The sequence below is a fragment of the Glarea lozoyensis genome, assembly GCF_000409485.1.
Source record: "Glarea lozoyensis ATCC 20868 chromosome Unknown GLAREA4, whole genome shotgun sequence".
Classification (NCBI taxonomy): Eukaryota; Fungi; Ascomycota; class Leotiomycetes; order Helotiales; family Helotiaceae; genus Glarea; species Glarea lozoyensis.
The window spans coordinates 1,054,531-1,079,760 of NW_007360999.1; the positions used below are offsets into that span (position 1 = coordinate 1,054,531).

Sequence of the window (25,230 nt, forward strand, 5' to 3'; positions counted from 1 at the left end):
GGTACCTAGATATCCAGTCGACTCTTTTGATGTAAGTTATGGCTCTCTGAAAACGAGCGAGGGGTCGTCTTGTAGCCAAATAATCGGAATGGAGGATGTATCGATGCGATCTATATGACTGATGTTCGATGTTTCAGATCAGACTTTGATCTGCTATCTGATTTCGAACGGACCACCTGCCTTCGGCTCAGTTGTACTTCTGCGGTGTAGCTTTGACAAAAGCTATGAATCAGCCACTAAATGTCTTAAGATTAGACCTTGGAACGGCCTAAAGTAGAACTGGAGTCTGACAAATGCTTTGACCCTTTCGGAAACGCTCGAAACAGTCTGGAGAGGCTAGTATGTATCGCGCAACAAGACGACACTTTAAACATCCGACTTTGTTGAAGAACCGATCGGATTTTCCAAATGCCGGGGATGGTCTCTGAAATATAATCTCTTTTGTGCTTCGAAACGTCGAGGCTTTGAAGCATTGACTGCGGTTGGTCTGCCTGACTGTGTATATCAGGCGATGACGGATGTTATTGGACGGAACAGCCCCAGCACGCTTCAGCTAGACTGGCTAAGTAGTTTAGCAAGAACCACAGCTTCGATGTTACTGGCAGAAGTAGTATATCCAAGATCTTCTTGTATCAGCCAGCGAGTTGACGGAAGTGATCTCGGATTCCACCAGCCAAAGGTGGACGAGCTTAGGCTACTGATAGAAAGATAGGACGAAGCTAGAATTTGGTGGAGCTACTAAGGCAAAGCTGCTTGGTATCTGCACGAGGGACTGGCCACGTTTGATTAGACGGCTAGGGGAATAGGAGGCAGCAGAAAAGTAGCGAAGAAAACGGGGGCGGCGGCCGACATGAGCACTACAGGTGACAAAAAGGGAAGAGGGTTGAGCAGATGAGGACGATGTGAATTGACAGTCCCGTTTGTCCTTTACCATCATTGGCCACAAACAACCCAATTACTGTAGTTTTTTGCGTGTAGGTCTGATGCATAGTGCATTGATTATGCTAGGAATAGATACTTGACCAGTGTTTGACGTTGATATCCCCACACTGTTCGAGGCAAAGCCCATGGCGAAAGGTGGGTAGGGTGTAAACATGGGATCTAGAGAGTTCCACCATCTAAACCGTACTTGGAGCCTTGTCGATAGTGACGCTGGGATGCGAGATCGTTGGCTTGAGGTTGGCAGCGAGGTTTGCTGCTCGCAGTTCATGTTGTTGACGAACCACGGGGGTTAGTTCTCGCTAAAGCTCAACCAACTTGAACCAAGTGGCCCTGTGGCCTCAGCGTTCTGACCCATCCTTGCGGGGATCACTATGCTATTTTCCCGTCTGAACTAGAATCTTACCGCAAACATCACCCCGGTCTGCGAGTTCGATGGAGTTACCGCACGATCGACTTCAGGGACTGACTTGTTGTGAATCACGAATGACACTCGAGCCATTCCGTCCGTGGTTGAAGAGGCAATCGATGCGAGGACGGGAAAACACTCTCAGCTCTATGGCTCCATGCTGCCAAAAGAGAAGAGCACGAATTGTTACGAGTATCAGCGTGAGCGGTGCCAGCTTGAGGTACCTCTGGGTACTTGTCTTGTGCCCGTGAAGCTGCATCTGACCTTCAACATACGGACCGATGCAGCAAACGGTCGGTACTTGAATGCTGTACGGTGGCTACTCGCGACTGCAGGACTCGTGGGCCGAGTTGGATGGGCAGTGTGAAATGTTTGGTGGGATGAGTTACTCGGAAAAGCACAGTGCAAGCATCTGCTGGAGACTCAACGAGTTGAGAGGGTGTAAAGAACGGATGCGTGGTGTCGATGAGACTCAACGTCTGTGTGATTAGCCTAGAGCAGCAGCAGCTATACCTGGTTGTCAATATCGCATCATGAAAGCTGGTTTGCTCTACCCAAGCAGCGCGGGAGGATTCCTTCCTTCGTACCATTGTCCGGGATGAAGTGAAGAGTGCGCTGATGAAGCCTCGTGGGTACCGTGTCGTGTGTCGCCTGAATTGCATGAGGCTGTTCATTGCCAGCCATCTGACGCTGTTGTACAACGAGTGCCAGCACGTCAGAAGAACCTCCGGAATACCTCGACTCCATTGTTGCGAAAGTGGCCATGCCATGTGTACACAGCGCTGAAGCTGCCAGCTCATTACTGCATCTGATTTGTTGACCTGCAAGCCCGTTTACTTTGACAATGATGTGACCTTGGAGCTTTGCATCGGAGGATTTTACTCACCTCACACCGATGAACGATGGCTAGCATGCAGGTTCGCATTTTCATGGGCACGCAAGGCGAGAAGGTTGCATGTTGTGGGATTTACGTCGTCAACGTTGAGGAGCAGCAGCCCATAGACGACGTGTGTTCGCCGCTCTGTGGCGCTGTAATATGCATATCGGACATGCTAGAAATTTAAACATGTTGAACATGCATGTCCACCATGCGGTGATGTTGCTAAGTGGATGAGAACGGGAGTCTGGAGGCACAGAACTTCTGTAGAAACAGCCGACAACAAGGAGATGAGCAACTCACTGGACTGAAGCTATTCCGACAGTTTGACTTTCCGTCTCCCAACAGTATTTCCAGGCTCTCTCTTACAAGTTGTACATAACTGTACGAGTAACCTTCCAGCTGAATTGGCTGTCAGTGAGTACAGTAGTCTGTGAACTAGTCATACCAACAAGGCCAGTGTCAAAGTGTTGCTCTGGTAGCTCGACTAGTCCTACTAGTCGTCAATGATTGACAAATAGCGTGCATAGGCTCAGTATCCCTCCCTCACATCTCTCTCGTTATCATTCCTATCGTTGCCATGTTCCATAACATGCTCATTATGCCGTTGTTACACCCAGGTCAATAAGACTACTATTATCGCCTGTCATCTCATTAACATCAACCGATACCATCAACTCTTCAGCACAACTGCAGTTTGGATAACGATTATTGGAAGCTTCAAAATCCCAAGCTCATCGCGCCCCGTGTTTCATATTCTGCCGTTCACATGCACCGCCCACTCAGATCTCACACCCCTACCCCTCCACGCAAACCAGAAGACAAAGAAACCCAGGCCCTCTTCCATAAAACAGCCGCAAAGCGTTTCAATCGACAAGAGTCCCCGCCGCTGCTCTCACCATCTGTGACGAGTCCGGAAAGGCGCAGGTTCATGCCTTCTCAAGATCCCCAACATCTCCACAACTTCAATGGCCAATCGTAACAATATCCAGGTACACATCCGTGCTCAAGAGACCAGAGGATTGAATGTTTACCCCTGAAGCGAGAAGCAAGGCATGGCGATCATTCTAACCGAAAGGAATTTGATGCTCGTAGGGAGTCGGTATGTAGAGAAAACACGCGTCCGAATAATACCAAGGAGGAAATGCACCACACCAGAAAGAAGTCCGAAAGAGAGCCTTCAGAAAACGTAAACGATATACGAAGCAAACACTATTCGTACGTCTTACTCGGGAGCTCGATCCCAAAACTCAAGATATGTTTCGTTCTCACTCGAGGAACGCCGAGCACAAACAAAAAGCAGTAAGGTTCAACCCAACCATCACAGCACAAACTCAAAGCACAAACCGTAAACATAAACATCTCCACACGCCCTCCAGCTCAGCCTCAACTCAAAAAACAACGCAAAAAACCAAGCCGTCTGTTCTGAAGCCAGAAACTTAAACAGTCCGTGTGGGATTTCCGCATTGATGGGTTCGTGCTCTCATGTTTTAGTGCTAGCTGAGAAGGTTTTCTCTTCATCCGATATTTTTAATGTCCTAGTGAAACTTATGGAGCCTCGCACGAGCGCGGGATGCTGAAAGAGGAAACCTCACGTGCGGCTTGTAACTCGGTTTTCGGGCCTGATGAAGAATGCGATGAGAGTTGTGATGCGATGAAATTTTCTGATGCGATGAGATTTTGTGATGCGAAGATAAGGGATGATACGGTGCGATCGTTTGATTTACACTTGAGATGATGGGAATGGCCTTGGTCAGATGAGTATATTTGAAGTTGTGATGTTATAGAGGTGAGTTGATGGATCGCATAGTCCTAGGTTTAAAACCAGAATAATTTTATGTAGGGCTGGAAACTTATATAATTGTTCTCTAGGAGTGCTGCATAAATAATGAATATATCCTCATCTATACAGCCACCCCTGAAGCCTTTGTGTAGGACTGAATAACTTATATACTGATTCTCTGTAAGTATTGCATGAGTATGAATATATCCTCATCTATACACCCACCAGAAATCAGATAAAATACATCCCAAATTCCTCCCCTTTTCCCATCCATCCAGCCCTACGGCATTCCCCACGAGCATCGCAGAACACTTCTCAATTAAGCAGCGGTTTCTTTCTTCCTTCCCCGTAACCTAGTATTCATGTACTTCTCGTGGTCACAAAATACTACCTCGTTACCGCCGCTCAGGTGCTTCTTCCCCATCCCCGTCAACCACGCCGTTCCCTTCAGAAACCACGTTGCCAAGAGAGGCGCCAGATCCTTCCTCGCAAAGAGTTAAAATCAATGGTCATCATACCAGGTAAACCTCCCACATACACCTTTACCCATAGACCAGCCTGCTTATGTGCTTGATTGATGAGCACAATACGGCAGATCTATCAATGACAGCGAGACTTTTGATCCTCCCATCTAGACCGCTACTGCCCAGCCTGTTTTCTCAACGGTATCCTAACCCACGCATACGACGCTAGGCAGTAATCCAAAGTTCATCCCCGAAATCCCGCTCCCCAAGAAATAGGGTGCTTACAATCCTTCCGTTACACGCGCGCACGTCAGGGTCGACAGATCCAGGAAGAGAATCCTTCCATCACGATCTCCAACGGCCAAACCTACAGCACCGCGTAATCTATCCGATACGGCCCGTCAACGCCCACCGGTGCGCGATATATGCTTATATGCACTAAGCATGACTGAAGATGACGGCTTTGAAGTTGTGTGACAAAAGGTGCAATAATCAATATTCACGTCAAAGCCTTCGATCTGCCTCACGAGATCTGCTGCCTTCCTTTGAAGGTAAGAGTTCACGATTACGAAAGAGTATGCGGCGTGTGATGCGAGGAAGATCTCTATATTGATTCTCAAGTACGCCTTTTTCGTGCCATCTAGACCGGCCTTTCTGAATGATGATCGCCAATTTTCACCAGAAAACACCAAGGGTCGTTGGTTAGGAGATGCTGAAGATCTCCCTCGGACGGCCTCTTCAAACTGCAAGTGAGGACTGTCATCCTCACAGTTCAAGATCTATGCCCAGATCGATTGCTCCAATGATGTCGTCGTCCATAATCGGTCTCCTGATGGTGGGCAGTCCCTTCTTGCCATTCTGCTCCGCTTGCATTTTAGCAAGATGTGGAAGCGCAGAACCTTTCTTCGCCCCGAGCTTTGGAGTCCCGGAAGGCGTATTGGCACCGCTTGCGTCGCTGTCAGTTTTCTTGACATACGCGTCAGCAACATCATGCTTGAATTTCGCTACAGTCTTGACCCTCCGAGAGGTGTCTTCAGTGACATCTTCACCGCGAGCAATCTTTTCCCGCTCATCTTTGACCTTTTTCCTTTCGGCTATCTGAGCCTGACGGACTTTCTCGGCATTTTCTCGTCGATGCAAGCGATTCAACTCTGCCAGTCTTTCTTGCTGGGTGAGGACTCCCGGTTTGCCCTTCTTCGGAGATGGTTGCATTGATGTGCTGTAGGCTAGCTTTGGGCCATCAAGTGCATCGAGCTCTGTTTGAAACCTCGCTGCAGCTTCTGTGTCGCCTTGCGCCTTAGCTTCTTTGACGAGATTACCTAGCCTTTTTCGCTCAATGGGTACGAATTTGTTGATGAGAGCTCCTGATTTGGTCAACTTGACATGAAGTTCTGCTTCAGTCCATGATCTGTTTACTAAAGCGTTAATGTCATCAATCTTTTGCATGAGCTTCGCCTTCGTTGGGAGTGCGATTCCTTCAACAAGACATGTCTGCTTGTAGCGTCTGAATTCGGCCTATGATACGTGAGCGGAATGAATTTTCAACCATATGGTGACACAAACCTCTGTGAAAGGAGAGTCCGAGCAAGTAATGAATGGCCAAGTCTTTTCCGCTTTTCCATGCGCAGCTTTGATATACTGTGTTGTTTGGAATTTTTTGCCATTCTCAGTTTCCATTGCATATGGTCTGTCTTCCGTAAAGCCTTTTCAAATGTCAGTAGGCGTTTTGATCTTCAACCGATGAACATACCTTTTATCAAAGCCATCCTATAAATATTTTGACCATTTTGGGGGTCGACACCGATGCTGATTCGCGAATAACATCCACCAATAGCTTCTTCAAAACCAGGATAGAAGCATACCAATGCAAATCTGCTCCGACCAACTCTCACGCGTTCAAAATCCTGGAGTGTTGCAGGTTCCTTATTCTTGTAATCGGGCGATGGGCTTCTCTTCTTACTCTTTGTCTTTCCCTCATCCCAAACAAGATCTTCGTCTTCCTCTTCTTCAGAATAATCGTCTTGCGTAGGTCTACGACTGCCACCGCCCCGCTCCTTATCTTCGTCTCGGCGGCGTTGGCGGTCGTTCTTTTCAGCTCTTGCGCGCTTCAAACTGTCAATGCCGGTGCTCGCTTCTCCAACCTTTCCCCCTCCAAGCTTCGTCCTTTGTCGAGACGTCTTCCGTTGGTCGCCATCCAAATCTGCGGCTCCTGCTTTGCGCTTTTTATCCCTCAGCAAATCTTTGTCGCGGCTTTTCAACAACAATCGCAAGGCTCGGTTCTGTTGGCTTTTTTCTGCTTGAGCAGCACGTTCTGCGAGAATCTCCTCCCTTTTGATTTCAGGCATAGCCATTATTTTTGCCTTGTCGTCCGCGTCTATAAATTTGCCTTCAAGTGTGTACCTCTCGCCATCGTCGTCGATTTCTGGAGCACCGTCTGAATCCGAGTCCGATTCCTCCATAGGTGCCGATTGTAAAGAGTTCGGCGATGAAGCGCCGGAGGACCTGTCGAATAGTAAGCACCAAAACATAATCTTGCACAAGCTAAAGTGTATAATGATAATTGATGTGGAACAGAAGAAGAGAAGCGTCTCCCAAAAATACACCCCCCGCCGGGTATGAATTCTAAACTCAAGAAGCAGGTGGGACTCACGCTTCACCTTCCTCCTCCGAATCATCATTACGGCGTTTAGGCTTTCGACCAGTGCCCTTCTTGGCGCCCCTTTTGCCAGATGCGCGACGATCGGGTGATGCTGAGTTGTCTCTGCTAATGTCCTGAACTTCCTGATCCTCTTCGTCTGAGGAAGCGTCACCGGCGAGGGCGAGGAGTTCATCATCAATATCGGCCATGGTGATTGATTTGTATTATGCAACAGCTGAAAGTGAGTATTTGGACAGCTGTATATCTGTAGTATATGCGAATTGCTTCGTTTGAGCAGAAATATTTAGTTGAAAGCTCGTTTGCGTAGATGGCACGGTTGGGAGGAAATTTATGGTGCAGCGACGACTGTTCGTCAAGGTTGAAGCTAGAAGTTCGTTGAGTATGTCGCGGAAAGACTTCTTATAGATTTTGAGAAGATGAGTAAGAGTTGTCGATGGATAGTCTAATTTCGACGTAATATCTTGGTTCTAAAGGAGGCCAGACATGAGTAGCCAGCCTCAATCGGCTAGCGGAAAATACTAGCGCGTTATCGGCGCCTTATGCTCCGATGTTCCTGCACATGGAATTGATAGCGTCATGCTTCCTATTGTTCACATCTGCAACCTCATCCTTCAGTTCTCTGTACAATAATATCAAACTTCAATTAAATTTGCTCCACGATGAAGCTTTCAATCGGCTCACGCTCAACCCGAGCATCTCTCCAAACACCTCTCTACGATTTTCTTGCACCAAGTCTCATCATTACACCTCGAACGAGGAAGCATTTCTCAACTACCCCTCGAACACTATCCGCAACTACTCACAATGAATCTTCCAAACCCCCTCTGTCGCAACCGCATCGAACGCCTAAGGCCGGACCTGAAGCGGCTACAAATACGGCACCACCTTCAAAGCCATTGACGCAGGCGCAACGGGACTTTCTAACTAGCGCAGTGAGTACTTCGCCTCTTGAGCTGGAACATAGAAACATATTTCCCAAGCTATAACATTCGTCAATATCTTACTAACGCCCACTCCAGCTCCGCGTCAACCAAGCCGGCGAACTCGCCGCAACCCTAATCTACACGGCGCAAACCCCCCCAATAGTAGCCTCCCACCCGCATCTCCGGCCTCTAATGGCGCACATGTACGAGCAAGAAGCAGGACACTTTAAGACCTTCAACGGGCTGCTGGCCAAACACCGTATTCGTCCGACAGCAATGTATCCTCTCTGGAGCGTGGCCGCGACAGCCTTGGGGTGGGGAACCGCAATAATGGGACGAGAAGCAGCGATGGCGTGTACCGAGGCCGTAGAGACGGAGATAGGCGGCCATTATAATGGGCAAGTGCGAGTGCTGTTGGATATGATTGATAGTATGGAGAGTAAAGGGCAGGAAGTAGGTGAGGATTTGCGGGAGTTGGTGGATAGTATAAGAAAGATTAGAGATGAGGAGTTGGAGCATTTGGATCATGCGGTGGAGAATGATGCGCAGAAAGCTGTACCTCATGAGCTACTCACAGGAGTTATAAGAGCTGGATGTCGTGGAGCGATTTGGGTAAGTGAGCGTGTATAATCATACTTGTAAAAATACACCAATAAAATAATATGGAATTGAAAATATATGTCTTCCGTTCTTCGGCTCTTTGATTACAAATCTTCTGAAAAAACGACAATTTCAAGAAAACAAAAAAGGCTCCCATGATGTCCGCCACGCTGTGCATATGCTAAAATAGAATAAAGTGTTAAAAATAAAAAATTCTGTATGTGGCTTGTAATAAGTCAAACGCCATCTGTCCCGAGGAATTTGGTGTAATGCTCCGTGAACCTCCCTCTTAATCGGAACAACAAATGTACAAAGGCACCAACAGTGCGCCCGCTAAACGCTTAATCACTAGATATCATGTTAGCACATCCTCTTTTCTCAATCAGTTCATAGGTGTGAACTTACTAGATCTGCAAAGGTGCAACCTGATCCACCTGGTACAGCCAGTTTGAATTCAATTCCTCTTTAATGAGCCAGTCATAAGGAAACAGCACTAGATGACCTTGCACCATACTCAAAAGCTCTTCCGCGTCAGCGATACTCATGAGGTCGTCGGCGGCAGAGAATCCTCTTCGACTGGCTTTGCTCGTGGCACGACGACGTCTTCTCATAGTACCTTGGTTTGAGACGCCGTTTGTACCTGAACGTGCTGGTGGTGCTGATTCGGTGAATGTTGCTTTTCGAGGGGCGTTACCGGTTGTTTCAGGGACTTTCTCGTTGTCTGTTGGTGGGTTGAGAGTTGCTTCGAAAGAGGGGAAAACTTCATCTCCGGCTGGTTGGCCTGCTGATGAGGTTTCTTCTGATCCTCTATGCATGGCTTCCTTCTCATCTATCCCATCGAGCTGACCGTCAAGCGCAGGGTTACGAGACCTCGTAGTATTGTTCGACGCAGTTGTGCCCTGAGACACATTGGTGCCCGTACGATTTCTTGAAGCCTTTTCTGCATTTTCAGCCCATTCAGCCACGGAACCCATTGGATTATGGGTTTCGCTTCCACGGTGAGGCTTCAACTTTTCTGACAGATTGCTAATCCCAGCTCCAACGGCAGTAGGGCCAGGTGAAGTGATGGAAACCCCAGGAGGACCACTTCTCCCTGCTGCCTCTTGACCTTCTCGATCTGTGCTTTTATTGCCATATTGAGCTTGTGAGAATCGCTCTGCATAAGCAACGTATTCAGTGTATTCGTGCCAATTTGTGACCTCGCTATCAGGATTGCACCTGAATACGCGCCGGAAGATCTTGGTATTATTTTCGGCAATCAACCTCCAGGTATCTTCAAAGAATGTATCGTCCAAAGGATCACGCATGCAGTCTTTGTGAATATGAGCTGGAATGATATCAGCTGTAAGTGGATTGAATGGCCTCGGCCCGGCATTGCCTGACTCGTCAAAGAAGACAGGTGGTCCACCAATATCGCGGTCATCCGTGAGCGGTAGAGCGGGAAGTTGAGATAATTGAGGAAGACCCATTTGCTCAGTAGTCCTTCGGGGAAGTTGTGGCATTGGCGGAAGCATGTCGGAACTCGTGCCACTTGTTATGGAGCTGTGACGATGTGGCGAACGCTTGGAGCGATGCTTTATGGGATGGGTAACTGTGCCATGACCTTCTGGTGCAATGTCAGACACCAAAACTTCTCGGCCACCCTCAACTAGGATAGAATCTCGTCCACGCGCAGTGCCAGAGGCTTCTGCGGCTAGCATATGATCGGGGCCCTTTCCATCTACATCGGCAGCATGTTCTTTATTGTCAATAATCCGGGCATCGGTCGTCAGAGATTTGAATTTGTTGGGCTGAATATTAGGGTTCTTTTCCGCTTCCCAGTCCGCATCATGGTTGAAGCTGTGTATGTGTTCGTGCTCGAGTATACGTTCTGCATTTATCTGCTCTACTGGCCGTATTTCACCAGTACGGGGTCGTTCAGTTTCGGATTCGCTATGATCACCATAAATGTTGTTCATCTTAGCTTCGTACTCATCTTCTTCCTTGTCCAGCTCTGCCCTTCGTTCCTCTTCCATAATATCATCAACATCAAGTCCAAGATGCTCTCTCATAAGACGCATGCGCAAAGTATGTGCAAAGCGACCTACCATATATGGCTTTCCGTCCATGGTCGACGAGATCATATCAGTATCTCGAACCACAGCCGCAGTCTCAGAGTCTCTGTTTCCTAGCATAGATCTCTCATTGATATTCGCTGATCCAATCAATGCAGTCCTATCGTCCACAATGATGCACTTTGCGTGAATGTAAAGCTGTTCCGTAACCAGAGCTTTCTTGGGTCCAATTTTACCCCAGCTTCTGAGACTGTAAAATTGCACGTAGTCCTCTGGTTCAATGCCCTGTGATCGAAGACGTCCGAAGATAGAGCCTTCCCCACGGCATATGCTTCGAAATTGACACTGCATGATCAACCGCACACTCGTACCTTCAGGTTCGTCGACGGTATTCTGAAAGCCGGGCATCAGAGGAATCAAAATGACACACTTCCAACTTTCTCCGTTCTGGTAAGCACGGATTGCACGCTCGACAATGGCATCACCGATCTTGTTGACAATTTTGACATTCATAGTTTCGCAGCTGGTGATGAAGAACTGGTTCTCCATATAGACGAAATGCTCCGATTCTTCAATCATCTTGCAATAAGCGGTCATGATACTGTGTTCAGTATCGGTAAGACCAAGAGACCAGTCTGACGCTGATCGTAGCATTTGTACTTCGCAGGTTCCACTGAGTCCGAGAGCCTCGAGATCAGCAGCATTGTAGTCTGGTGGAGGAAGGAGAAATGGCGTGGGTCTTGTTGGTTTTCGACCTCGAAGTACATAATTCCATCTTTGAACAAAATGACGTGTAAGATCTCTGGCTGGTTGACCAACTACCTGCATGGATATGTCATGCCATGGCATTCTAGGAACTTTTGACCGATCATACATTTCAGCGTACGGCTCATTCAATTGATAGAAATCTTGCACTCGAGGATTGGAGTAATCTTTTCCGGGCCATGACTGACAGTGATCAGCATCTTTGGGAAGATCGGATTGCTCGAATCCAGTAGGCTTGTCATCCACAACAGAATGCTGTGGAGTATCCCAACGGCCAAAACATAAATCAATACCACCAACAAATGCTACTGTATGATCAACAATGCAAAGCTTTTCGTGGTGAGCAAAAAAAAATTGGTTCTTTTTGTACTGATTCGGCGATCGCTGGACAAATACGTTGGGATGCAAGTCAAGCATCGAGAATTTTGTAAACTGTGAATCGATAGGGATCGCAGCTTCAACATTTCGATAGATGATAATGAAAACCTTGACACCTTCTCGTGCTTTCTTTTGGAGAAGTCTGTCTAGACGCCACTTTTGACTGATAGCAGCTGGTCTTCGCATATAAAGTTGAGGACTTAACCACCAGTCATGAATATAGATCACGTCTTTGGCCATGTTGATAGCTCGAGACACGTTCCACATATAATCCCGACCATCCACTAACCATTGAGCGTACACGCCAGTACGAACTGGTGCGAAACTGCCGAATCGGTTTGGCTTTGACCATGGTGTATTTTCCAACATGAATGTCATGGACTCTTCAAACTGCCTCAATTGACGCTCGTTTTTGGCAAGTAGTTTGATCCTGCGCTCCGAGTTCTGTATCTTCAAACTGTGATGCTGTGGATGCTTTGCCGATGCCCCTGCCCTGGAGACGAGCTCTTTCCCCGAGACTTCTTTCAATTTGCGGCGTTTCTTCTGAATCTCGAATTTTGAGTCTACCAACTGTACATCGTAAATATGCATATTCTCTGGCGAGTCAACACAAACAATGTAACTGTGTCGTACAAGGAACCACTTGGGCGAATGACGAGAAAAGACGTTATGTGGAGTAAGCAATCTTCTAAAGTCTAATCCCTTAGAAGACTGAATGACCAGAAAGCCTTCTTTACCATGGTAGCTGCCTTCAGCCGCCAATCGAATTCCCATTGCAGAGAGCTCTAGAAATCTGCACAGGCGATTGCTATCAGCTCTGAAAATCAGCCATCGAATCATTTCCTGTAAGTATTGTTCGAGACGTCTTCGCTGCCTCTCGTTATATAAACGAGCTTGGGCACTGGCCGATGCTCCGCCTGGTGTCTCATCGCCGCCGCCAGCAGCAAGCCCGAGTCCTCCAGGGCTGAAAAAACTCGACTTCTTCTTGCCCGTAGCAGTCAATGATGGCCTTCGCTTCTTTTTCGCTTTCCTCTCAGTCTCACTGTGCGTTGCCTCGCCCACGGTCTCATCAGCACGGATTTGGTCTGGCTCCTCTTCACTACTGTCGCCTAAGCCACGAACTCCACGGAAATAAGGGAAAGCTGATTTAGGGAACCGAGGTTGCTTAGGCCTTGCGTCGACGTCGCTTCGCAGCTGGATGTACTTGTCGCTACTAGCTTGAATTTTATATCTCAAGTGAAGGTTCGCGAAATCTCTTAAAGATCGATGGATGATCCATTTCATCCTATTTAGACCACTTCCATATTCAAGTTCAATTCTAAAGACTAGATGGCGCTCATTTTCACCTGGATCGTCATCACTTGGCCTACTATCTGTGATTTGAAGTTTTAGTTGTTCAAGGAGGACCGGTATCCTTTTGTTGCCGTGCTCGTCCCTTTGAATCATGCTAGCCAACATCAATGCTGCTGGGGCTCCAGCACGAAGTTCTGCCATCAACTCCGCTGATTTGAGATAATCAACCTTGTGCTCTTCTTTCTTCTGGCCTAAAAGCTTCAATCCATGCTTAATCATCCGCCATCGCTGAGCTCCAAATGTAGTTGCGCGTTCGGCTCCTAGGAATGGTCGTCTAGGAGTATTTGCATCTCCATCGCTTTGCCCACCAAGATTCGTCATGGCACGTCTAAAATTACTTGGTCTCCTCGGTGTAGTTGGTGCGCTATCAGGATCCTGGATCGATCCTCGCCCTCCAGTCATCCAAGCACTTCCACGCCTCCAAGCACTAGAGCCTCCGTTCATTCTATCTCTGCCCTCCCCTTCGGACAAACCGCCACGTTGTTCAAGAGACCCATCTGTAGCGCGGCGACTAAACATAAATGGCCTGCTGTTACCGCTCGGAGAATCTGCTTGTCCCATTACCCTATTTCTCGGAGTGTTCGGTGCTGTATGGCTCATACTTTGGCTTTGCATTGGTCTTCGAATCCGCCGTTTTTTCTTTGGTCTTGTCGCATCAGCCGAACCTTCTTCATCTGCAGTCTCTTCCGCGTCTGCATCACTGCCCTCTTCTGGTAGGGAATTGGGGAACCGATAATTTCTTTCGAATGCAGGTGTCAAGTTGGCCGAACCTGCTGGAGTCTCTTCGCTCACGGAATTTGCTGCAGCGCTTTGATTCCTACTGTGCGTTTGCAATGCCCCGGAAGATGCCAGCGATTTCAACTTTGACATCAAAGATCTTCCCGACTTAGGTCCTCCGACTCCATCGCCATCGTCCATCGCCCCTCCAGCCCAAGAATTCTGTCTGGCATGTCCTGTATTTTCTTGCCATGTATCTGACCTTGCGAACTGAACGCTCCTTCGCCCAGGAGGGGTTAAAGAGCCTGCTCCACCAGGAGATGCAGCATCATTGAGAGATGGCGGCGGACGCAGCGCCGATGGCTTTTGAGAAGAAGCAGCTGGTTTCGAATTGTCGTGTGGAACATCCCCATTGAAGTAATCTGCGGCTTCGCCCGGAGATCTGCTGACATTGCCGTTGATGGCTGTGAGAGGTTGCGAGGGCTCTTTACTATCAGAAGTCCCATCCAAGCCGACTGCTAGCTGCGATTCGGGGTGTCGCACGACTGGGGAGCCATTCGTATGTGTATGATTGACAGGTGATGGTGAGCGACTTCTCGCAGTCGGTGAGATAACCCTCCCATTTTGTTGTGCCATTCTCGTGTCGTCCGTCTTCCCTGAACAACGTTGGACACTTTCCCTTCTTCTCCTTTGCGACGGCCGGCAGCGCAGTGGTCCTAGAGGACCGAATCTTGTGTTCCTACAGCTCTTGCGAAGCGATCATGGTCCTGGATATGATTCGAAGTATATCTAGGCGCACAGCAGATACGGTCTGCACGAAAGTGTGAGGAAGAATTTCGCGATTGGCGTTCTGGGATGCTGTTGTCGAACGACTGACCGTACACAACTGGCGAAGCGACAAATGAGCGAAGGCAGGCTGATAGTAGAGCAATTGTGAAGGTGAAAGTTGAAGTGGTTATGATCCCGAATAAAATTGAACTAAGTCTCACGTCGAGCTGACTACTGTAGTTATGTTTCTTCTACAGTAAGATAGAGATTAATTTCCCGGAGACCCTTGAGATCCGTGTTCATGCCCCTTGTCCGGAGCTTAATCAGTGACGTTGCGCTACCAGAAGTTGAGGACCAGGTAGCCGGTCAATTTTGTATCACAGAAGGAGAGATAAATGCTTAAACAAATGGCTCTCAATAGATTATTCGATGAGCGAAAATACCCACGGATATGTGTAAACAGCGCACTCAACTCTTCCTGATCACTTAAACACTAACACGTAGTAAGATCTTGGCCATGGTTTCCAAGGTTCAAACACAGTTCACGTGCGTGTTCCAATCTGGACATGCTGCTTTTACATGCATAGAAAGCCTCGGTAGAGCTTCCCGAGAATCATCCCGACATGCCCGAATAGCCCGACTACCCCATAACTACTCCATCTCCCCATTTCAAATTATATGTGGATCTAGTTTTCACATTCAACAACCTCGAATAAGAGATTTTCATCCAAAAAGTTGAAAACTTCTCCAACAGGAGAAAGGAATTATTGAAGCCATCCTAACATCATGGCGACTCCCAACCCACTCTCAGATTCCCACCCCAACCCACCTCAAAAAGTCTCAAAGAAGACCTTCCACATAGCCGGAATCCTCACAGACGTATACGGACTTGAAGAAATCCCAGCAAACTGCAAATCGATATCATGTCTCTGGCTTCTCCATCCGCGTCTAAAAACCAAAGAATCAATGGAAAGCACAGCAGCCTCCTGCATCGGGGAATGGAACATGCAACCCTCAACCGACAATAAAGTAGGGTTGATAGGGGTGTCCTTCGACCAGAGAAATCATGGGACAAGAATGGCAAATGAAGCTGCAAATGGAGCATGGCGAGAAGGAAATAAAACTCATGCTCAGGATATGTTCAGGTATTACCTTCTCACGTGATAATATCAAAACTGATACTAATACCATTACAGTATCCTTCATGGCACAGCCCTAGACACGAGTCTTTTAATCGACCATCTAGGCTCATACATCTTCAACACACCCTCTTCACCTCAGATTCTCAATCACATTATCTTGGGAGTCTCCCTAGGCGGCCACTCCGCGTGGCAAGTCCTCTTCGCCGACCCTCGCGTTCACGCGGCTATTAGTATAATCGGCTGTCCAGACTACATGTTTCTCATGAGCGACCGCGCCCGCCTCTCCAAACTCCCCACAGCAGGGCCCTCCTTCCTAGGCAGTCCCGACTTCCCCAACCCCCTCATAACAGCCGCCACCCTCTACGACCCCAAAGCCATTCTCTTCGGCACAAATCCCATCCCGCCCTCCACCCCCTCCTCTTTAATCCCCTATCAAGGCGCCTCCTCGCCGCACATCCGCCAGCTCCTGACCTCGAAGATCGCCCAAAAACGCATCTTAGTATGTTCAGGCGGTGACGATAAGCTCGTTCCATACCGCTGCAGTGAGCCATTCCTGTCGTTCTTGAAGGCGGCGACGGGGAAGGGAGGGTGGTGGGAGGAGGGGGGCGTGTATTTGGAGGATAATATTTATGCGGGGGTGGGACATGCTTTTAGCGAAGGGATGGTGAAGGACGTTTTGAGGTTCGTGTGTGAGACTTTGAGTGAGATCTCGGTTTCGAAGAGTCGGGTTACGAAAATTCCGCCACCAAATCCGACGGCGCTGAATTATTTGCCGCCTGTTAAGGCGAGGTATTAGGGGTTGAGATGGGGATGGGTTATGAGAGATGAGAGTAGAAATGAGGAAATGGGAATGAAAATGAAATGAGAAAATTGGAACGAGAATGAGGAAATGAGAGATGAAATTAATGATGGTGACTCTTAGCTTAAATCAGGTGGTGGAATTAGCAATGTGATTTATGCAAATCACAAGGTCTTTTTCACTACCATCGGATATTAGATGTTGAGAATTCGGAATGGGATATTGAAGCGCGGAGATGAGAGATGAAATTTATGGGTACGTGGATGAGCTTGAGTAGTTTTAAAAATTAAAGCAAATATAGTTTATTAAAATTAAGAAATGATTTATGTTCATGCTCGAGACACTACATGTTCAGAGGTGGAGAAGAGAAACAGGAAATGAGAGATGAAATTTGGATATTGTCGCTTGGGTTAAGTCCTCCAACAATTTTAAAGGCTCTTTGTTTTAATCACATATCACAACCAGCTCTTACATTTTTTTCCAAAACAAACACAATGTATAAAGTAACACTCTTTCTTCATTACTTATTCCTCACCTCTTTCTTAGCAGGTATCTAAAATACAAACATCACGCTCCTTAATCCCCTCATCTCTCTCCCATCCCCCTATCCTGCTTTCTCCCCATCATCTATCCAAACTCCCTAAACCATCTCTCCCCATCCCAACAAAAACACCCCCTCATACCACACACTCTATCATACATCCTTCCCCACTCCCCTCCAAAAAACCAACGCATCAAAAAAAAAAAGTAAATGCAACGACCCCCTCCACGCTATCCACCAATAATGCAATGTATGTAACGCCTGAAAGCAAAATAACTCGGCACCGCACCCCTCTTCAAGCTCAAGGTATACATGTTACAAGAAAGTCCCTACTTATGCATTTACGACTCAAAGAAAAAGTTTTGTTTTTAAGGGTATCGCGTCCTCCCAAGCGCCAAACATAGGAGATAAGCGACTCTTGAGCTGAAAGCTACGTCGTTGGCGGTATAATCAGAACAATAATTTTCCGCGTTAGGCTCAATCATGTAGATAAGTGCATTTAGCACCCTTGGCACATTTGCCCTCGCGGAAGAAACGACATGGTTTCTTCTTCCCCTTGTACTCCCCGTTTTCATCGAACGGGGAGTCGTTTTTGTTGCTTCCTCCCCACTCCTTCATTTCGTAGCCACGTTTGCCTTTATGATTCTTTGTTTCGGAAGGCTGGTCATCCCAGCCTGAACCCTCCCATCTTTGGGGAGGAGGTGGTGGTGGGGGAGGGATGGGCGCTTGTTGCTGTTGAGCTTGGTAATAAGCTGCCATTAGTGCTGCTTGGTCGTATGGCTGGGCAGCTGGTGCAGCATTATTGCCGTTATAGCTCGCCATCATTTGTTGAATTTGGGCGCCGATGTCAGAGGATGTCGTAGGAAGAGGTACGTTGGCAGGCGGTGGAAGGGGTGGTGGTGGTTGATATACCTGTGGCTGATGCATGGGTGCTTGAGCTTGCACTGGTTGTGCTTGGGTAGGTTGCGGTGGTGCATAATGTGGTTGTTCGATTGGAACGGGTACAGCTTGGGGCTTCCCAACATTGTCTCTGTTGTATCCTTCCCACCAGATAGTCCTTTGCGATTGATTGGTCATCCATTCTGGAGGCTCTGTTGCCGGGTATGGCTTGCCTTGCAGTAATGCAACGATACGAAGAAGCTCTTGATAGGCAGCCACGTCCATGGTAGGCGGCTGTGGTTTTGCAACGTGGGCTGTCGGAGGTTGTGGGGCGCTGAACGTTTGAGCAATACCGCGCGCTCGGCTGGCTGCAGACCGCTGCTCTTCCAAACGGCGGACAAAGACCTGTGTAGCGTATTCTGGGCCATACTGCTTAACCTCATTAAGTCTTTGCAATAACCATGCTTCTGTAGGCTCTTTGAGTGCCGCCACGAGTTTAGTTTCCGCAGCTCCGTCAACTTGGGCCAGGGCAAGTGGAGGTGGTTCCTTTGGTGTTGGTGGAATGTCATCATCGCTAGTGTAAATAGCCATAATCTCATGGGCCTCTCGTAATGCTTGTGCCTCCTGTTCCGGTGTCTTGAATGTCAGGTTTCCACCTCGGGTGATATACTTTTCTCCGAATGCAGTCTTCATATCCATCTGACTGAAATCGATTTCGATGAGGTCTCGATATGTCCGATCCTCGAAGTCACCAGGTTGCGTATCGTCATCATCGTCAATATCCTCGGCTACCCGTCTCTTGTGCATCATACCCTCGCTACGATCATCATGAGCATCTTTCAACATGTCGTGTTGACGGCCCTCATCTTCCGCTGCTTCGTGGGTAAATTCTCTAATCTCCTCCAGATCTGACCCCTCCTTGAACTTCACTCTCAAATGTCGTCTACTCTCCTTTCTTTCACGTCGCGCCTTTTCTTCTGGTGTCTCAGGTGGTCGAATTGGGGCCTCAACCGCTTTTGGAGGTTTTGCTGGTTCTGCAATACTAGCAAGAAGAGCACCAAGTCTTGACGCTGCAGGCGGAGAAGGCTCGCGTTTCTTCGGAGGAGCTACCTTGACCATTGGCTTTGAAGCGATTCCAAGCAAATTTGCTCTTTTTGGCATTGCAGGTTTGACAACTGGCGTACCAGAAGCATCGGATGCGAATTTCTTATTGGGCTTTCCGTTGGCGGCATCTCCTTCGTGTGGTCGTTTTGCTGGACTGACAACAGATGATTTATTGGCATCTACTGTACGTAATTTCGTCTGTGTGATTTTTTCGAGTGTATTCTTCTGTGAGGCAAGCTTTGCAGCGTCTTTTTCCCCCTTCTTGGCACGCTCTTTCGCGTCAATGGTGTTCGCAAGAATAGTGGAAATATCCTTATTAATTTGTGGATCTCCTTTTTTGATCCAACGTTTTGTTATACTCTCAAACTTGAGTTTTTTCAACACTTCATCAGTCATTGTTTGAAATTTTGCAAGTAATGTAAAGACCGCTCTAGGAAGCTTTCCTAGGAAATCTTCCGCCTTAATGCACTCGATCAAGGTTGTAGTCAGCCCGTTTACAAATCTTAGATGCCCGCCCAAATTTTCAACGATCCCATCATATCCCAACTCATTAGCGGCTGCCACTGCTTGGTAGAGAGCTTCAAGTAATTGCGTTCGATCAGCTGTGAGAGCAGAATCTTTTGGCCGTGCGGCGATTGCCTCCTTATTCGATTTGATTTTGGTGCGCAATCCAATTATGTAATTACCATATTCTTCCATAGCTGACTTGACCGCATCACTACTGGGGCTAGAATTCGGATCTTTCCATATGATCCCAATCACGTCCCAGCGAGCAGCAGAAGGCACGGAAGATGGTCGAATCGGTCCTCGTATCTAAAATTGTCAGCATACGGTATCTACTTGAGCCACAAAAGGGTGTAGGAAAAAGCATGGGCAATACAACCAGATCGCCATCCAGATACCCAAGCTGGCCGCCTCTAGCAAAAAGAAATGTTATACATACCTCACTAACATCCTTCAAGGTAATTTCATCCTCATACTCAGACTCTTCTTCGGAGCTAGATTCCTCTTCGGAAGAGCTTGTTTCGGTGGGTGTAGCTGGTCCGCGTGAAGTGCTTCCTGTCCCATCTTCACGGGACGTACTGGGTTTTCCAACTAATATTTTAGCTCCAAAACTTGTTCCTTTCCACTTGGGTGTAGGAGGTTTCGCCGCTTTTGGCTGTCGCTCCTTTTTGACTGAAACACGACCGGGTATCAGAGATTCTAGACGTGATTTAGAAAAAGTTTGATTGTTAAAGCGGGGATTTATATGGACAAACTTACGTGAACTATCAAACCCTGGAACAAGCTCCTTTCCGCTTCTTGATTTCCGTGGGTGATACTTTGGGACAGTATCTATGGAACCGGTTAGCTAAAATTGGAAATTCACGGGCACGCGCGGCCTCCTCATCGGAGCTAGAACATGGGAACTTACTCTTCAGAGTGAGGGTGATTTGTACTGGAGTGGTTTCGAAAGTCAAGAATGGAGCATGCGCCAACGGGTGACGAGCAGCGTCCCCTTCCGCAGCCTTTAACAGTTCAGGATCTAGTATTCTCAACGAGTTCCGCTGTGGCTGACTCTGTCTACTTTGCTGGTGCAGGGGAACATTCAGAGGTGAAGCAGAATTTGCATGCCGCTGAACATTCTGGATCTGGCTATTATTGCTCACGTTGATGGGATTGACAGTAGATCTAAAGTCATTATTCTGTCTTTCAGCTGGCAACGCAGGATAATGAACCTGATTGCTGACATTATGTTGCAAATTCCCATTATCAAGATTATTGAAGTACAAAGCAGACGGGTCATGAGATCTCTGGTCAAAAGTGTTGGTAATGGGCTTCGTCTGGGACTGGGACTGCTGACGCTGTTGTTGCTGTTGGAACAGTTGCTGCTGAACTCCGCGATTAACGGGCTGGTGCTGTGTTGACAATCCATACTGTAAATATTGCGGAGACACGGATTGTTGGGATGTGAAAGCAGTATCCTGACCAGAGCGATATGGGGATGCTGAAGAAGTCTGTATGGATGGATCCACATTGGTACCGGTTGCCCCAAAGAATGCCGACGGTCGATGATTCTGTTGGTATTGAGACACATATTGCGACGTGTATGGAGACGATGTGTATGGTTGTTGTTGGTGTTGCATAGATATCTCAGTGTTTGCAAAGCTGGATTGCTGTTGCGGTTGGCTATTGCCAAAGCTCGCATACAGGTCCTGGGGTTGATGGGTTTGTTGCTGTTGCTGTTGCTGAGGTTGCCCGTACAGAAACTGGTCACCAGCGCCAGGCCAGACTCCATTGTTGATCAGATCATCGTAGGTCTGATCCCCAGGGATATATCCATATCCAGTGTCCCCATCCATCGCGTCGACTGAGCAATGGACCCGTGGTGTATGTTTGAACTATCACGTGATGGGTCTGACAAGTGGACGGGATTAATATTTAGAAGTCCGACTATTCGAGGTGGAGAGCTGAGAGGGTGTGGATAAAAGAAGGAGGGTGGGTCTTTATCGTAGTTTGGTGGTGGTTTCTTGATTGTGATTGGTTTACTAAACGAACAAATTGATCAGCCTTCGACCGAGGATGTTGACGCTTTCAGACAAAGTGCCTGGGGTGATTCCGGTTGCCGACTCGACCACCAGACGCAACCGCGGACAAGGAATGAAAATGTATGCGGTAGGAAGATGCACGCCAAAACAAACAGAGCGCAAAGCAGAAGCAGACCAGGACTCGTGTTACACTCCCACCCGTGTCGTCCGCCGCCGTTGCCTTTGCTTGCTTTGATGAGTTTGTTCCTGTCAGCTTTGAGTGGCCCCAAAGTGTATCCTCTGATATGTGTGATGAATGCCGGATTTGAGAGAGCGCCTTGGAAGCCAACGCCACCTCCTCCTGCATTCACAACAGGGCAGCAGAATCGGGTAAAATGCCAGCGTGATTGTACTTCAATTCGACCACAAGAAGACAGACTGCTTTATCGCGCGTTCTGCACTGTGTCTGTAGTGTTCAGGGGTTGTATATCTGGACTGTATCTGTTCTGTACTGTGCCTGTCTCCAAATCAAATCTGCTTGGACAGCCGAAGCAGCAGCACCAGTTTAGGTCTAGCAGGTTGTATGTATCTTAAGCGCGAGATCCCGCACTTCCTGGACTGGGAGGTTGATGTTGTTGCCGCCTTCAAGGGCGGGCAGACGAGCAAAAATGAAGTATCGCGGTGTCACCATACCCTTTTGTTCATACGCAGTCCTCCACGAGCCGCAGCAGCTCTTAATCCCGATTCACTAGTTCAGTTCAAATGTACGCTCATTGTATGTGTATTAAGGTTGCGGTCAGGATGACCAAAGAAGGGGAATGAAGGCGTTGGCAATGGAAGTTGGTTGACGTGTCGTTGCAATGAAGGAGAAAGGAATTGCGGTCGTGGAAAACAAGGGAACAGCCACCGGCCAGTGCTCTGTCGCGCTAAGCCCTTACCGGTAACGCGCCTGGGAACATCTTAGTTGGGCAACCACATGGAATCGTGAATTCTGATGTTCGCATCTAGAACACATCTGTCCTATACTTCGTGGAGCTTCTGCCTGAAACATTGACTTGACCCGCCATCATTGATCTATATTACATGCCGCGATAATCTTGTACTGGCTGTTTGCAGCCCTCTACAGCTCCTCCGTCAATCATGGCTTCAAGCCACACTTCTCTCCGGGACCGTCAGATCAGTAGGCTCTCAAAGTACGCTCACAGCTATTTGTAGCTAATTTGAGTGATAGGATCGATTGAGCGCATGCTCAACCTGAATCACGAATCTGAAGAACCAGAAAACGCCCACGACCAGAACACGAATGGGCTTGCAATACCTTCTGCGCCCCTCCTCAACTCAGATGGAGACCCAATCTGGAAAGTCTTGGTCTTCGACGACCTTGGAAGAGATGTAATTAGCAGCGTCCTAAGAGTCAACGACCTACGGACATGGGGGGTCACGATGCACATGTAGGTTCGCAACATGGAATCTGTTGAAGCGTTCGTCGCAAAGCAGTGTTGACCATGCCAGGCACATTGCTTCCAATCGACACCCCATACCAGATGTTCCAGTGCTATATCTAGTCGAGCCCACACCCTCTAATCTACAAGCCATCACGACAGACCTCTCCCGCGGACTATATTCCCCGGCGTATATCAACTTCCTCTCCTCGATACCTCGGCCACTCCTCGAAGACTTTGCTAGGCAAACGGCGGAAGCTGGAACTTCGGAAAGCATCGCCCAATTTTACGACCAGTACTTGAATTTTATCGTTGGGGAGCCAGATTTATTCAGTCTCGGACTGAGGAACGAGAATGCGTACCATGTGCTGAATAGTGGGCAGACCACTGACGCACAATTGGACCATGTAATAGACAAGATAGTGAGCGGATTATTCAGTGTTATGGCCACCATGGGTATGTCTGTTTACTCCCTCTGCCGTGATACCAACTAATAGATTCAGCTGTTATGCCGATCATACGATGTCCAAGAGATGCAGCGGCGGAAATGATAGCTGCTAAGCTCGATCGCAAATTGCGAGACCACATACTGAATTCCAAAGACAATCTGTTCTCGGCTCCCACAAGTCGAAACTCCTCTACGCCATCATCGCGACCAGTCCTCATTATTTTAGACCGAAATGTAGATTTGATACCCATGCTTTCCCATTCTTGGACATACCAATCATTAGTCCATGACGTTCTCAATATGAAGCTCAACCGTATAACAGTTGAGAATCCTGTCGACGAAGAAAATCCATCGAAAGGCATAACGAAGAAAGCGTATGACCTCACATCAAACGATTTCTTCTGGAGCAAGAATGCTAGTATACCATTTCCGCAGGTGGCAGAGGACATCGATGCTGAATTGTCTCGGTATAAGGACGATGCAAATGACATTACGAAGAAAACAGGAGCATCGTCTATTGAGGACCTGCAGAATGATACCAGCGCTTCTGCCCAGCATCTGAAAGCTGCAATTACACTTTTGCCCGAGCTACGGGAACGTAAGGCGGTGCTTGATATGCACATGAACATTCTTGCTGGTCTCTTGACCGGTATCAAGAACCGTCAGTTGGACAACTACTACCAATTGGAGGAAAACATCACCAAGCAGACCAAAGCACAGATGTTGGAGGTTTTGAGTGATGAAAGCAAAGGCAACAATCCAACAGATAAATTACGACTTTTCATCATCTGGTACTTGAGTACAGAACAAGAGATTTCACGAGGGGAGCAGGAGAAGTTTGAGGAAGCATTGAAGACAGCGGGAGCAGACATCTCGTCTCTCCCATATATCAAGCAGTAAGACCCACTTCAATTTTTGTCAAAGTATTGTCTAACGTCCGTCATAGAGTCGCAAAACTCACCAAAAAGACAATGATGTCGACCACCTCCCAAGCCGCACCTCAGTCATCCGCTTCTACTCAGCTATTCTCCCAATTCAGCGGCATTTCATCTCGTTTGACCTCCTCTCTCAAAGAGTCGGGTGTTGGTGCCAACTTTGAAAATCTCATCTCCGGCGTTAAGAATTTCTTACCTGCAAATAGGGATCTTACAGTAACAAAAATCACTGAATCCATCATGGACCCCGCAAGCGCAAGCAGCAGTGCGATTGCTAAGACAGAAGACTATCTGTATTTTGACCCAAGATCCGCAAATGCAAGAGGCACGATGCCACCTCCGAGTGTAGCACGTAAGGGCGACCAAATGCCGGGTTCTCTAGGTGGCCACGGTCCCGGTACTGGTGCTACGTTTGGCCAGAGGAGACAAGGCTTCAGTGAAGCTATTGTGTTCACTGTCGGCGGTGGCAGTATGGATGAATATGGTAATCTCCAGGAGTGGGCAAAACGAACGGGGGCTGGAGGTAGTGGTGCCGAGAAGGGCGCTGGAAAGCGGAGGGTTGTATATGGTAGTACGGAGCTGGTTAATGCGCAGGAGTTCTTGGGGAGTGAGCTAGGAAAATTAGGTGGTGAATTCAGTTAGAGCGAGATGTTTGAAGTCATGATGATACCTTCTGCATCCTACGTTATCACGCTGCATTCTCTGTGATGTGAACCGAACATTAAGGTAGTGATTATTGATTAG

The 25,230-nt window shown here is 47.9% G+C and overlaps 6 protein-coding genes across 6 annotated transcripts; 3 read left to right on the forward strand and 3 right to left on the reverse strand.

The window, feature by feature from the left end:
* Window positions 1–5,237: 5,237 nt before the first annotated feature.
* Window positions 5,238–7,319, reverse strand: GLAREA_09707 (uncharacterized protein; the record flags this gene model as incomplete). The annotated part of the gene is made up of 4 exons (XM_008086303.1): window positions 5,238–5,987; window positions 6,036–6,175; window positions 6,223–6,974; window positions 7,123–7,319. 4 exons carry the CDS (start codon window positions 7,317–7,319, stop codon window positions 5,238–5,240), a joined length of 1,839 nt encoding a protein of 612 aa, XP_008084494.1.
* Window positions 7,320–7,790: 471 nt separating this feature from the next.
* On the forward strand, window positions 7,791–8,684 carry GLAREA_09708 (Ferritin-like protein; the record flags this gene model as incomplete). The annotated part of the gene is made up of 2 exons (XM_008086304.1): window positions 7,791–8,063; window positions 8,151–8,684. 2 exons carry the CDS (start codon window positions 7,791–7,793, stop codon window positions 8,682–8,684), a joined length of 807 nt encoding a protein of 268 aa, XP_008084495.1.
* Window positions 8,685–8,995: 311 nt separating this feature from the next.
* GLAREA_09709 (Phospholipase D/nuclease) lies at window positions 8,996–14,557 on the reverse strand (the record flags this gene model as incomplete). Its single annotated transcript, XM_008086305.1, has 2 exons — window positions 8,996–9,002; window positions 9,060–14,557. 2 exons carry the CDS (start codon window positions 14,555–14,557, stop codon window positions 8,996–8,998), a joined length of 5,505 nt encoding a protein of 1,834 aa, XP_008084496.1.
* A 918-nt stretch (window positions 14,558–15,475) lies between these two features.
* On the forward strand, window positions 15,476–16,627 carry GLAREA_09710 (alpha/beta-Hydrolase; the record flags this gene model as incomplete). The annotated part of the gene is made up of 2 exons (XM_008086306.1): window positions 15,476–15,834; window positions 15,886–16,627. The coding sequence occupies 2 exons, from the start codon at window positions 15,476–15,478 to the stop codon at window positions 16,625–16,627; spliced, it is 1,101 nt and encodes a 366-aa protein (XP_008084497.1).
* A 1,021-nt stretch (window positions 16,628–17,648) lies between these two features.
* GLAREA_09711 (CCCH zinc finger) lies at window positions 17,649–21,496 on the reverse strand (the record flags this gene model as incomplete). The annotated part of the gene is made up of 4 exons (XM_008086307.1): window positions 17,649–19,967; window positions 20,098–20,357; window positions 20,418–20,489; window positions 20,569–21,496. 4 exons carry the CDS (start codon window positions 21,494–21,496, stop codon window positions 17,649–17,651), a joined length of 3,579 nt encoding a protein of 1,192 aa, XP_008084498.1.
* Window positions 21,497–22,801: 1,305 nt separating this feature from the next.
* On the forward strand, window positions 22,802–25,128 carry GLAREA_09712 (Sec1/munc18-like (SM) protein; the record flags this gene model as incomplete). Its single annotated transcript, XM_008086308.1, has 5 exons — window positions 22,802–22,841; window positions 22,893–23,112; window positions 23,174–23,559; window positions 23,607–24,447; window positions 24,498–25,128. 5 exons carry the CDS (start codon window positions 22,802–22,804, stop codon window positions 25,126–25,128), a joined length of 2,118 nt encoding a protein of 705 aa, XP_008084499.1.
* Window positions 25,129–25,230: the final 102 nt, after the last annotated feature.